Consider the following 15,000-nt stretch of genomic DNA (forward strand, 5'->3'; position numbering starts at 1 on the left):
GTCACAGTGGTCAGGTATTCTGCCACTGTGTACTCTCTGTTAAGGGTCAGTCACAGTGGTCAGGTATTCTGCCACTGTGTACTCTCTGTTAAGGGTCAGTCACAGTGGTCAGGTATTCTGCCACTGTGTACTCTCTGTTAAGGGTCAGTCACAGTGGTCAAGTATTCTGTTTGGGAATCACTTACTTTTAGGTGGTTGTAGAATTTAAAAGCTCTATTCTGGATTTTGATAATTAGCGGGTATCGGCCTAATTCTGCTCCGCATGCATTATTTGGTGTTTTATGTTGTACACAAAGGATGATTTTGCAGAATTCTGCATGCAGTCTCAATTTGGTGTTTCTCTCTCTCTCTCTGTCACTCTTTCTCTCTCTCATACACTCACAATGATGTTTGTTCAAACACTGAGCACCATTAACTAGTGTCATGTCTGTGTCAAATCATTGACAAATTGATTAGCGCAAATAGGCCAAACTAAATGTATGTCATTTATATAGGCAACAGAGAGGAATATCACTCTGTAGTGAAAGATAATGGAGAACAAGGGAAGACAGGAGGAACAGAGTTGAGATTCATAGCATCAGAGAGAGGGGATGAGAGAGAGATCTAGTGTACGTGTTGTCTTTGATTTGGCAACTTGAGATGTTCTTTGCTGTCACTCCACTGGTGTCCATTAGCTCATTGTGAATATGACATAACCAACACTGCACCATCCCTTCCTGCTAGTCTGTTTTCTGGTTGCAGGATCCAGACTATGTGAATGCTTACTTGCTTTTTGAGGGTTCTGTTCTAGTGTCAGGTATAATTAATACAACAGAGCATTTTAGGAAACTGACTTTTTGTGCTACCGGAGGACTGGATGTACTGTTAGGAGTTTTCTGTTTCAGAGAAGGACGTCCTTGCATTGGAGACGGTATAAATTCACAGGCTCTCTCTGTCTCCCTCTCTCTGTCTCCTTCTCTCTGTCTCCCTCTCTCTGTCTATCCCTCTCTCAGTCGCCCTCTCTCTGTCTCCTTCTCTCTGTCTCCCTCTCTCTGTCTCCCTCTCTCTGTCTATCCCTCTCTCAGTCGCCCTCTCTCTGTCTCCTTCTCTCTGTCTCCCTCTCTCTGTCTCCCTCTCTCTGTCTATCCCTCTCTCGGTCTCCCTCTCTCTGTCTCCTTCTCTCTGTCTCCTTCTCTCTGTCTCCCTCTCTCTGTCTATCCCTCTCTCAGTCGCCCTCTCTCTGTCTCCTTCTCTCTGTCTCCCTCTCTCTGTCTCCCTCTCTCTGTCTATCCCTCTCTCAGTCGCCCTCTCTCTGTCTCCTTCTCTCTGTCTCCCTCTCTCTGTCTCCCTCTCTCTGTCTATCCCTCTCTCAGTCGCCCTCTCTCTGTCTCCTTCTCTCTGTCTCCCTCTCTCTGTCTCCCTCTCTCTGTCTATCCCTCTCTCAGTCGCCCTCTCTCTGTCTCCTTCTCTCTGTCTCCCTCTCTCTGTCTCCCTCTCTCGGTCTCCCTCTCTCTGTCTTCCTCTCTCTGTCTCCTTCTCTCTGTCTCCCTCTCTCTGTCTCCCTCTCTCTGTCTCCCTCTCTCTGTCTCCTTCTCTCTGTCTCCCTCTCTCTGTCTCCCTCTCTCTGTCTTCCTCTCTCTGTCTCCTTCTCTCTGTCTATCCCTCTCTCAGTCGCCCTCTCTCTGTCTCCTTCTCTCTGTCTCCCTCTCTCTGTCTCCCTCTCTCTGTCTATCCCTCTCTCAGTCTCCCTCTCTCTGTCTCCTTCTCTCTGTCTCCCTCTCTCTGTCTCCTTCTCTCTGTCTCCTTCTCTCTGTCTCCCTCTCTCTGTCTCCCTCTCTCTGTCTCCCTCTCTCTGTCTATCCCTCTCTCAGTCGCCCTCTCTCTGTCTCCCTCTCTCTGTCTCCCTCTCTCTGTCTCCCTCTCTCTGTCTCCCTCTCTCTGTCTCCCTCTCTCTGTCTTCCTCTCTCTGTCTCCCTCTCTCTGTCTATCCCTCTCTCAGTCTCCCTCTCTCTGTCTCCTTCTCTCTGTCTCCCTCTCTCTGTCTCCCTCTCTCTGTCTCCCTCTCTCGGTCTCCCTCTCTCTGTCTTCCTCTCTCTGTCTCCTTCTCTCTGTCTCCCTCTCTCTGTCTCCCTCTCTCTGTCTTCCTCTCTCTGTCTCTCTCTCTCTGTCTCCCTCTCTCTGTCTCCCTCTCTCGGTCTCCCTCTCTCTGTCTCCCTCTCTCTGTCTATCCCTTTTACTGTATCTTTACTCTTACTAAGTGAGCCTATATGACTTTTGTCTATGCCTTTAAAAAAGCAAGGTTCAGTAGCAGTATGGTGGTGTTGACAATGCCATGGCATTCTCATGTTTGTGAGTGACATCTAACATGTCTAAACTGTGTGTTTCTTTGTTCCAGCCCCTCTGACTGACAAGCCACCGAAGATCCTTTATCCTTCTGAGAACAAGATCAGCAACATGGAGCTACAGCTAGGTAAGAGCTAGAGCTCTGCTACACGACTTGAGCCTTACAGGCCCCGACATTATACATCAGGTTAAGACTGGGTAGAAGCTGTTTTTTTTCATCAATAACTAGGATACGTGCAGGGCTCGGGTATCACTAAATTAATCACTAACATATTGAAGCTGAGCCATTTGCTCGTGCTCTGCTGTGCAGTACAGTCATATCTGACTAAGATCATAACATGGTGTCAGAAGTGCTTCAACCTTGTCAAATATAAGACAGGAGAGATTATTTTACAGTTTTGTCGGGATTTAGAGTGTCTCGTCATTGAGCAAAGCAGCCCAAGCGGAGCAGTTGCTATGGATACTCACAGATCCAAACCATGTGCAAAGCGCATGCAGAGCAAACTCCAAGCAATAAGTGAGTGATAGAGAGAGAGGAGCAGCTAATTACTAACAGAGGAAGTTATTTCAGATTTTGTGTTTGGGGCTGGGCCACGCCTTAAATTTGGCAGAAGCAATCAGGCCTGGGTAGGGTAGGGCAGGAGCTTGGGATTTATTCCCTCTTCGTCATCAGTAGGAGCTTTGTGTGTGTGTGTGTGTGTGTGTGTGTGTGTGTGTGTGTGTGTGTGTGTGCGTACGTGCGTGCGTGCGTGCGTGTTTATGTGTGTGTGTCAAATCAAATACAATTTTATTGGTCGCATACACATATTTAGCAGATGTTATTGCGGGTGTAGCGAAGTGCATGGGTTCCTAGCTCCAACAAAGTGTGTGTGTGCGTGTGCGTGTGTGGGTGTGCGTGCGTACGATCCTCTGTATGTTAGCATCTACAGTATGTCTATTTCCTCTGTGGTGCTGTATACAGATATAGGATGTCATTTGAGCCAGTTTGCTACAGCAGAAAAATAGTCCTGCAGCAAATGTGAATTATTATGTGGATTATAATGAATGGATAAAGAACATGTTTTATACATTTTTCATTGGTGCAAATCAAGTCTGACATTTTAAAGTGGAAATGATCATCTTTAGAAGTAATTTAAATGATCAACAACAGAAGAATTAAATGAACATCCTACATCTGTACTAGAGTGTGAAAGAAAGAACAAAACTGCATCTCTAAATGACTGAAAAGTGATGAATTCACAGATCCTCTTAGACTGTAACCTCCCTGCTTATCAGACAGATTGATGATGACAGTTTTAACTCTGGTAGAAGAACACAGACACTGTAAAAAAAAAAATATGTGTATAGAAATGCTGCTGTTTCCTCAACGATATCGGCTCCATATGGTGCCAGTGTTGTGTAGCGTGGTTGTCCACATGGAGAGGAGGTGGCTTACAATACTGCAGATTGTCTTTGTTGACAGGGGTCAGGGTGGCCCGAGGTACGTGCATTTGTGTGTGTGTGTTTGCTCCACAGAGTGCTTTGGAGACAATACCACTCTTGTCTTTAGTGTTTTGTTGTTATCAGGGATACACGTGGGTTATTGGTAGCTCACACAGGGAGATCACTCTAGAAAGGACAAAATGACAATATGTGATGACATGTCTGTAAACAATCCAATGAGGTGCAGAAGTCAGAAGGATGTATCAATTGGGGGAGGAAGCAGAGCAACCTGAGCGCATCAAGGGTAAGATACCTTTAATTATTGTGCATGTTTAAATAGAGGGAACTTCACAATAAAAAATATGTATTTGTGTAGGAACCTCTAAAGAAGGCACTGAGCAATTGTTAGCTCTGCTGATTGTGAACATTCTGTGCAACTCCCAGTGCGTGTTTACTGTGAACACTAAGGCTGTACCCGCTTTAAGTTACAGTTTCACACAGTGGTCTAGTAGGCTACTGTGGCTATTTGGTCATAATGTAAGTCTACCAGAGTGGCCTACCATCAACAACAATGGAGAAAATGCATCCCATAATGTTTTAACATGGAAATAGCTGTTCTATCATTCAGTCTACAGTAGCAGCCAATGTGTAGTGAGACTTTTTAATAAAACATGCAGAGCTTGACATTAACCTGTTTATCCACTTGTCCTTCAGACAAGGAGGTGACTGGGAATGTTGTTGTGGTGTTTGATGCAAGAAACCACTTTACAAAGTAAAATGTATAAATTTTCCCATAACATTATAGCCTATTGGCTATTTAGCTTCTTCAAGCCTGTTTAAGAATACAACACTGCCCCTTTAAGACAAAAAAATCTCTTTACCCTACTCACTTTTTAAAGATGTCTAGAAATGTAAATGTTGTCTGCTCTTGTAGGCAACAAGCACTTACCCATTGCTGACTACAAATTATCGATAACTGGGCTAATAACTCACTAACTAGCAGAGGATATGAACAAATGTGCACACGTGTCTACATGCAGCTCTCGTGTTGATCTCAAAACAAGCACATCTACTTACAACCGCTAATGCTGTAAACACAGTCCAGTTCAAAGTGAATGGTACAAATCCATATATGGCAATGGTCTATTTACATATAGGCCTACTGCATGTCTAATTGTTTATGCTGCACCAGTCTGTGTAGATTACGGCCAGAGTCGTGCATGTAAATGCAATAGAATCCTACAGCGCTACCATGCATTCTGCCAACAACAAAATCTCTTGCATAGTTAGTTTTGCATACTAAGTCTTGCATAGTTTGTTTTGTTTTGGTATGTTACATTTAAAGTGGCTACTATTGCATTTTTTTCGATCACAATTCCCACAGCAAAGGGAAACGTTGATAGTGTTAACTAAGGGGGGAAACTCTTGAAAGTTGATTTTAGTTAAGTATCTTGCTTCTCTGCGCAGGCTGATCTTTTTTCTGCTCAGCAGTTCCAGGGAGCTGTGAACCCACGCACTCGCTCAGCTTAGAGGGAACATTGCCCTGAACTTATTCAATTTTGCTCTTACAGCCTGAATTCAAAATGGATTCAATATATGTTTTTTCTTACCCATCTACACACAATACCCTATAATGACAAAGTGAAAACATGTTTTTAGAAATGTTTGCAATTATTAAATACAGAAATATATAACTTAGTTAAGTATTCACATCCCTGAGTCAATACTTTGTAGAAGCACCTTTGGCAGTGATTACAGCTGTGAGTCTTTCTGGGTAAGTCTCTAAGAGCTTTGCACACCTGGATTGTACAATATTTGCACATTATTCTTTCAAATTATTCTAGCTCTGTCGAGTTGGTTGTTGAAGGTGACTAGACAGACATTTTTAGGGCTTGCCATCCTGTAATTAGGCCGCTCAGGAACACTCAATGTCGTCTTGGTAAGCAACTCCAGTGTAGATTTGGCATTTGTGCTTTATGTCATTGTCTTGCTGAAATTGAATTAATCTCCCAGTGTCTGATGGAAAGTAGTGTGATCCAGGTTTTCCACCAGGATTTTGCCTGTGTTTAGCCTGTGTTTGTGTTTTTCCGTTTCTTTTTATCCTAAAAAATGTCCTTATCCTTGCCGATGACAAGCATACCTATATCATGATCCAGCCACCACCATGCTTGAAACTATGGAAAGTGGTACTCAGTGATGTGTTGTGTTGAATATGCCCCAAACGTAACACTTTGTATTCAGGACATTAACCTGTTGGATCACTAGGGGCGCTATTTCATTTTTGGATAAAAAACGTTCCCGTTTTAAGCGCGATATTTTGTCACGAAAAGATGCTCGACTATGCATATTCTTGACAGTTTTTGAAAGAATCTGCAAATATATTGTCTGTAAGTGCCCCAGAACTCATTCTACAGGCGAAACCAAGATGAAACGTCAAACAGGAAATGAGCAGAATTTCTGAAGCTCTGTTTTCTAATGTCTCCTTATATGGCTGTGAATGCGACAGGAATAAGTTTCCCCAAGATGTCGGCAGCATTGTGACGCATTTGTAGGCATATCATTGGAAGATTGACCATAAGAGACTACATTTTCCAAGTGTCCGCCTGGTGTCCTGCGTCGAAATTGGTGCGCAAAGCCAGCTGCCAGTATTTTTCCATTTGATTGAGAGGAGAAACCATGCTTCCACGAACGATATATCATCGAAAAAGATATGTGAAAAACACCTTGAGGATTGATTCTAAACCACGTTTGCCATGTTTTCAGTCGATATTATGGAGTTAATTTGGAAAAAAGTTCGCGTTTTGAGGACTGAATTTTCGGGGTTTTTTTGTAGCCAAATGTGATGTACAAAACGGAGCTATTTCTAATACACAAAGAATCTTTTTGGAAAAAACTGAGCATTTGCTATCTAACTGAGAGTCTCCTCATTGAAAACATCCGAAGTTCTTCAAAGGTAAATTATTTTATTTTAAGGATTTTATGTTTTTGTTGAAATGTTGCGTGCTGGATGCTAACGCTAATGCTAACGCTAAATGCTACGCTAGCTAGCTACTTTTACACAAATGATTGTTTTCCTATGGTTGAGAAGCATATTTTGAAAATCTGAGATGACAGTGTTGTTTACAAAAGGCTAAGCTTGAGAGATGGCATATTTATTTCATTTAATTTGCGATTTTCATGAATAGTTAACGTTGTGTTATGCTAATGAGCTTGCTGATAGATATACACAATCCTGGATACAGGGGTTTTTTCATAGCTAAACGTGACGCAGAAAACGGAGCGATTTGTCCTAAACAAATAATCTTTCAGGAAAAACTGAACATTTGCTATCTGAGAGTGTCCTCATTGAAAACATCTGAAGTTCTTCAAAGGTAAATTATTTTATTTGAATGCTTTTCTGTTTTTTTGTGTAAATGTTGCCAGCTGAATGCTAATGCTAAATGCTACGCTAAATGCTACGTTAGCCATCAATACTGTTACACAAATGCTTGTTTTGCAATGGTTGAGAAGCATATTTTGAAAATCTGAGATGACAGTGTTGTTAACAAAAGGCTAAGCTTGAGAGCTAGCATATTTATTTCATTTCATTTGCGATTTTCATGAATAGTTAACGTTGCGTTATGGTAATGAGCTTGAGTCTGTATTCACGATCCCGGATCCGGGATGGGGAGATCAGAAAGGTTAAGTAAATTTTATTGACCATAACCTGTTGTTTAAAAAACGTATGTGCTATGGCTTTTCAACCTCTGCCACATTGTGGATTCAGAGCTATGTATCTAATAGAACTCAAAGGGTTTTCTTTAATGGAAGCGTCTCTCATGTCAAACATGTAAAGTGTGGTGTACCTCAGGGCAGCTCTCTAGGCCCTCTACTCTTTTCTATTTTTACCAATGACCTGCCACTGGCGTTAAACAAAGCATGTGTGTCCATGTATGCTGATGATTCAACCATATAAGCATCAGCAACCACAGCTAATGAAGTCACTGAAACCCTTACCAAAGAGTTGCATTCTGTTTTGGAATGGGTGTCCAGTAATAAACTGGTCTTGAACATATCTAAAACTAAGAGCATTGTATTTGGAACCAATCATTCCTTAAGTTCTAGACCTCAGCGGAATCTGGTAATGAATGATGTGGCTGTTGAACAAGTTGAGGAGACTAAATTACTTGGCGTTACCTTAGATTGTAAACTGTCATGGTCAAAACATATAGTTTCAATGGTTGTAAAGATGGGGAGAGGTCTAGCCGTAATAAAGAGATTCTCTGCTTTTTTGACACCACACTCCAAAAAGCAAGTTCTGCAGGCTCTAGTTTTGTCTAATGTTGATTATTGTCCAGTCGTATGGTCCAGTGTTGCAAGGAAAGACCTAGTTAAGCTGCAGCTGGCCCAGAACAGCGACACGTTTTGCTCTTCATTGTAATCAGAGGGCTGACATATATATACTATGCATACCAGTCTCTCTTGGCTAAGAGTTGAGGAGAGACTGACTGCATCACTTCTTATATTTGTAAGAAACATTAATGTGTTGAAAATCCCAAATGATTTGCATAGTCAATTTACACACAGCTCTGACACACACACTTAAACCACCAGACATGTCACCAGGGGTCTCTTCAGTCCCCAAATCCAGAACAAATTCAAGAAAGTGTACAGTATTATATAGAGCCCTTATTGCATAACATTTCCTTCCATCTCATATTGCTCAAATCAACAGCAAACCTGGTTTAAAAAAACAGATAAAGCAACACCTCAGGTCACAACGCCCCTCCTCTATTTGACCGACATAGTTTGTGTGTATGTATTGATAGGTAGGCTACATGTGTCTTTTTAAAAATGTATATAGTTCTGTCCTTGAGCTGTTCTTGTCTAATAATGTTCTGTATTATGTCATTCTGTATTATGTTTCATGTTTTGTGTGGACCCCAGGAAGAGTAGCTGCTGCTTGTGTAACAGCTAATGGGGATCCTAATAAAATACCAAAGGGACATTTTTATTTCAACCCTTCTACCAAGGCATAGGAAAAGCTCCCTGGTCTTTGTGGTTAAATCTGTGTTGAAAGTCACTGCTCGACTGAGGGACCTGTGCGGCGTACAAAGACGAGGTAGTCATTCACAAATGATGTTAAACACTATCATTGTAATTATGTCATCATTGTTATTATGTTATCATTGTTATTATGTCATCATTGTTATTATGTTATCATTGTTATTATGTTATCATTGTTATTATGTCATCATTGTTATTATGTCATCATTGTTATTATGTTATCATTGTTATTATGTCATCATTGTTATTATGTCATCATTGTTATTATGTCATCATTGCACACAGAGTGAGTCCATGTATTATGTGACTTGTTTAGGCTTGCCATAACAAAGGGGTGGAATAATTATTGACTCAAGACATTTCAGCTTTTCATATTTAATTAATTATTTTTTTAAATCGAAAATCAATGTTTCACTTTTACATTATGGGGTATTGTGTGTAGGCCAGTGACACAAAATCTCAATTTAATACATTTTGAATTCAGGCTGTAACACAACAACATGTGAAAAAATCAAGGGGTGTGAATACTTTCTGAAGGCTCTGTACATTCAAAAAAATATGTCGTTTTCTTTGTGTTGCCTCAGGGCAACGTTGTGTAGCTAATCTCATTTGTTTGTTGCCTTAGGGCAACGTTGTGCAGTTAGGCTACTTTTAAGGTCAATATCATGCTCAATGAAAGATATGTAATTTGATGTAAAATTATGGCCTTGGTCAATGTTTTTGCCAACGTATCCACTGACATTCACAGGCAATGAACACAGGAACATTCTATGAGCGAAAGGAGCCTAATTGAGCAGGAAGCATCATACCCTTTCGATAGTGAGGACAGTCACAGCTAGGAAGAATGGGCCACAGAATCAGATTGTGAGATATATATAGTTTTGCATTTTGTATTATTGATACATTAGCAAAATCCTCAATCTTCCAAAAAAAATAGGATGACATATAAAAAAAATAATAACCAATATGTGTGCAGTAGAAGATTCACTTAACCACTATTTCAGCCATGTCCAAAACCTTAACCCTTAACTTTACGAGATGTGAAACCCCCAGCCCAATTCAAGTGTTTTTGGTTTCATTTTTACGTAAATTAAGTTAGGTAACAATGTCTCAACTTAAACGTCCAAAAATGATGTTCACCTTTACTTCACCCATAGACGTTTGGGGAAAACGTGATACCTTGTTGCGCTCACATCTGTGGTTGACCAAGGGTGAATAGGCTACCATCAATGGACTGACAGACATGCAATCTAGTACACACAACACACACACTCACACAAACACACACCAATTTGACATTTAAGTCATTTAGCAGACACTCTTATCCAGAGCGATGTACAGTTAGTTTATCAACCTTAACATATCTAGGTGGGACAACCACATATCTCAGTCATAGTTAGTCAATCATTCATCAATGAAGTAGGTATTAGCAAAGTCAGAGCTAGTAGGGGTCAAGTGTGAGTTATAGTTTAGTTCATGAAAGTTTTATTTTTTTGGAGGGGGTGCGGGGGGGGGGGGGGTGCTGTGGGATTATTTAAGATACTCTTTTAAGATTAGGGTTTTAGATGTTTTCAAAAGATGAGTAGGGACTCTGCTGTCCTAGCTTCAGGGGGAAACTGGTTCCAGCATTGGGGTACCAGGACAGAGAACAGCTTGGACTGGGCTGAGTGGGAGCTGCCCTCCTGTAGGGGTGGGAGACCCTGGCCAAGAGACCAGAGATGTCAGAATGGAGTACTCGGGTTGGAGCGTAGGGTTTGAGCAGAGAAAGAGGGGCGGTTCCTCTTACTGCTCCGTAGGCAAGTACCATGGTCTTGTATGGGATGCGAGCATCGACTGGAAGCCAGTGGAGTGTGAGGAGGAGTGGGTTGACATGGGAAGATTTGGCAAGGAACACAAGGCTGGCTGAAGCGTTCTGAATAAGTTGCAGGGGTATGATGGCACAAGCAGGGAGCCCTGCCAACATCAATTTGCATTAGTCCAGAGTGCCTGGATTAGGACCTGCGACTCTTCCTGTTTGAGTGTTGTACTTTACGGATGTTGTAGAGCAGGGGTGTAAAACTCATTCCATGGAGGGCCTAGTGTCTGCTTGTTTTAGTTTTTTTCCTTTCAACTAAGACCTAGACAACCATGTGAGGGGAGTTCTTTAATTCATCAATCAAGTACAAGGAAGGAGCAAAAACCCGCAGACACTCAGCCCTCCATGGAATGATTTTGACACATGTTGTAGAGCATGAACCTGCAGAAGCAGGTCACTGCTTTGATGTTTGCAGAGAACGACAGGGTGTTGTCCAGGGTCACGCCAAGGTTCTTTGCACTCTGGTAGCGGGACACCGTGGAGTTTTCAACCATGATGGAGAGGCCTTGGAGCATGCAGGCCTTCCCCGGAGGAAGAGCAGCTCCATCTTGTCGATGTTGAGCTTGAGGTGGTGGGCCATCATCCAAGCTGAGATATATGCCAGGCACACAGTGGTACGTTTTGCTACCTTGTGTGTCAGAAGGGGGGAAGGAGAAAAAGAGTTGAGTGTCATCCGCAAAGCAATGATAGGAGAGACCATGTGAGGACATAACAGAGCCGAGTGACTTGGTGTATAGCGAAAAGAGGAGAGGGCCTATAACCAAGCCCTGGGGGACACCTGTAGTGAGAGTATTTGGTGCAGACACAGATCCTCTCCAAGTCACCTGGTAGGAGCAGCCTGCCAGGTAGGATGCAATCCAAGTGTGTGCAGACCCTGAGAAGCCCAACCCTGATAGGGTGGAGAGGAAGGTCTGATGGTTCATGGTGTCGAAGGCAGCGGATGGACGTAGTAGGATGAGAACAGAGGAGAGAGAGTCAGCTTTGGTAGTGTGTAGAGCCTCAAATGTTTTGGAAAGAAGGGATACCGGTCTGTAGTTTTTGATGTCAGAGGGGTCGGGTGTTGGTTTCTTGAGAAGAGGAGCGACTCAGGCCATTTTGAAGTCAGATGGGATGCAGCCAGTGGTCAGGGATGCGTTGATGAGGGAAGTGATGAATGGAAGAAGGCCTCCAGAGATGGTCTGGAGAAGGGAGCAGAGGATGGGGTCGAGCAGGCAGCCAGACCTCACTAGTCCCAGGATTTCATCTGGAGAAATAGGTCAAAGCGTAGGGTAGTTCTGTGTGAGTGGACTCTATAGTCAGAGTGAATGAGGAGTGGATGTTGTCAATCTTCTTTTCGAAGTGGTTGACAAAGTCGTCCGCAGAGAGGGATGAGGGGGAGGGGGTGGAGGATTAAGGAAGGAGCAGAAGGTGGAAAAGAGTTTCCTAGGTTTAGTTACATTTAGAGTGATAGAAAGTGGCTTTAGCAGCGGATACAGAAGAAGAGAAGGTAGAGAGGAGGGAGTGTAAGGATGATAGGTCATCCAGAAGGCCATTTTCACTCAGCTGCCCTCAGTCCTGTTCTGTAAGCTTGCAATGAGTCACTTAGCTATGGAGTAGGAGGGGAGGGTCGAGCCAGGCGGGAGAAAAGGGGACAGTGCGAATCATAGGATGTGGAAAGGGAGGATAGTAAGATCTAAGAGGCAGAATCTGGAGACAGGAGGCAGAAGGATTTAGCAGAAGGGAGATATGATAGGATAGAAGATGAGAGAGAGAGAGCAAAGATTGTGACAGCGCATGACCATCTGGGTAGGGGCTGCGTGGCCAGGGTTGGAGGAGAGGGAGACAGAAAAGAAAAACAAAGTAGTGATCAGAGACCTGGAGGGGGGTTGCAGTGAGATTAGTTGACGAACAGCCTCTAGTAAAGATGAGGTAAAGTGTATTGCCTGCCTTGTGAGTGGGAGGGGACTGGGAAAAGGTGAGGTAAAGTGTATTGCCTGCCTTGTGAGTGGGAGGGGACTGTGAAAGGGTGAGGTAAAGTGTATTGCCTGCCTTGTGAGTGGGAGGGGACTGGGAAAAGGTGAGGTAAAGTGTATTGCCGGCCTTGTGAGTGGGAGGGGACTGGGAAAGGGTGAGGTAAAGTGTATTGCCTGCCTTGTGAGTGGGAGGGAACCGGGAAAGGGTGAGGTAAAGTGTATTGCCTGCCTTGTGAGTGGGAGGGGACTGGGAAAAGGTGAGGTAAAGTGTATTGCCTGCCTTGTGAGTGGGAGGGGACTGGGAAAGGGTGAGGTAAAGTGTATTGCCGGCCTTGTGAGTGGGAGGGGACTGGGAAAGGGTGAGGTAAAGTGTATTGCCGGCCTTGTGAGTGGGAGGGGACTGGGAAAAGGTGAGGTAAAGTGTATTGCCGGCCTTGTGAGTGGGAGGGGACTGGGAAAGGGTGAGGTAAAGTGTATTGCCTGCCTTGTGAGTTGGAGGGGACTGGGAAAAGGTGAGGTAAAGTGTATTGCCGGCCTTGTGAGTGGGAGGGGACTGGGAAAGGGTGAGGTAAAGTGTATTGCCTGCCTTGTGAGTGGGAGGGGACTGGGAAAAGGTGAGGTAAAGTGTATTGCCGGCCTTGTGAGTGGGAGGGGACTGGGAAAAGGTGAGGTAAAGTGTATTGCCGGCCTTGTGAGTGGGAGGGGACTGGGAAAGGGTGAGGTAAAGTGTATTGCCGGCCTTGTGAGTTGGAGGGGACTGGGAAAGGGTGAGGTAAAGTGTATTGCCGGCCTTGTGAGTTGGAGGGGACTGGGAAAAGGCGAGGTCAAAAAAAAAAGCAAAGAAGGGAAAGAGAGAGTTAGAAATAAATTAATCGAAGGCAGATATCAGAAAGTTGAAGTAGCCCAGTACGAAGAGTGGTGAGCCATTGTCAGGAAATTAGTTTATAAAGGTCACTGAGGAAATCTCTAATGGCACCTGGTGGGCAGTAATTTACAGTGTTAAGCTTGACTGGACAACTGACACTGACAACATGGAATTCAAATGACGAGATGGTAGGGAGAAAAGAGAAAATCTCCACTTAGGACAAATTAGCAGCTCTGTCACACCAGATGCTCTCGGACTATGAGAGAAAACGTAGTCAAATGCGAGAGCAGCTGGAGTAGCACGGTTTTTTGGGGTGATCCATGTCTCCGTCAGGGCCAAAAAGTCTAGGGACTGAAGGGCAGCATAGGCTGAGATGAACTCGGGCGAGCCTGACCGCAGATCAGCAGTTTCATACGTTGCCGTAGACCAGGAATTCCACATGGGTTGTGCACGCAGGGGACACTAAATTAGGGTTGCAGCCAAGGGGTGGGGAGAATCTGTAAAGCCTACAGTGAGAGGAGCGAATAGGTATAGAAAACACACACATACAGTAATTGCCTAAACTACAAAAGAGCTAAATGAGATAATCTGAAAATAACTAGGTGAGATACTAAAGTGAGAGAGTGAAGCCTTCCTCTCCTTCCTTCCTCTTTGTTTCGGCGATAGTTTTCACGACGAGACCGCCGCAGACACTGAATACCAAAACCACAATAGTCCCAAATTGCCCTGCCCCTTAATCCTGGTTGATGTGTCAACAATCCTCTGCAAGTTATGAGCAGTCAGCAGTTCACACACCAAGTAGGCTACTGGGAAGACAGGCAACACTAAAAGTAGATGTCCCTAGCTAGCAAAAAGACAGTACTAGACAACAACTGATTATACTTATCACTCCTGGAGATATCAGGAGTCCTCCAGCTATCGGTTGAAACACACACACACACACACACACGCACACACACGTATATGCCTGTGTGAGTGTGTGCATACTGTATGTGTATGGTGTTGATGCAGTGAGTCCACAGGGCTCCCAGCAGAGTTAGTGAAACTCAGAGACACCGAGGTAAATATTTTACAACCTGACTCCGTTTAGTTTTTCTCACACACTTTTACAGAGCAGGGAAGAAGAATCCTCTCCCTCCAGACGCTCTTCTCTTTTATTTAGTTTTATTTATTTATTCTCCTCTTTCTTAATATTTGTCAAGTCATGCCCCTAGCAGTTTTATGGAACTATATGGCAGATTTACTGTGGGGAGCCAGCAGCACTGAGGTCATTCCTGATGGAGAGAGGGAGGAAAGTGAGAGAGGGAGGGAGAGGTGTAGGTAGAGATAAAAAGAGAAAGAGGAGAGAGGGAGAGAGAAATAAAGAGAAAATGGATCGAGAGACAGAGAGGGAGAGAGAGGGAGAGAGATAGAGCAGGTAGCTGTTACGGAGGCAATAGGAAGAGAGGAAGGCATAGAAGGAAGGAGGGATTGGAGAGATGGAAGGAGTAAGTGAGGGATACATCTGCAGAGAGAGAGAGAGAAGAGAGAGAGAGAGA

The 15,000-nt window shown here is 43.7% G+C and overlaps 1 protein-coding gene across 4 annotated transcripts in view; it reads left to right on the forward strand.

Annotated features, from left to right (window-relative positions):
- Nucleotides 1–15,000, forward strand: part of il1rapl1a (interleukin 1 receptor accessory protein-like 1a) — a 426,638-nt gene that overhangs the window by 293,051 nt on the left and 118,587 nt on the right. For all 4 annotated transcript variants that reach the window (XM_036975072.1, XM_036975074.1, XM_036975073.1 and 1 more), the window contains exon 6: nt 2,375–2,449. In XM_036975072.1, the coding sequence (XP_036830967.1) occupies nt 2,375–2,449 (75 nt within the window). The remainder of the gene's footprint in view (nt 1–2,374; nt 2,450–15,000) is intronic.

The sequence above is a fragment of the Oncorhynchus mykiss genome, chromosome 3, assembly GCF_013265735.2.
Source record: "Oncorhynchus mykiss isolate Arlee chromosome 3, USDA_OmykA_1.1, whole genome shotgun sequence".
NCBI classification, from domain to species: Eukaryota; Metazoa; Chordata; class Actinopteri; order Salmoniformes; family Salmonidae; genus Oncorhynchus; species Oncorhynchus mykiss.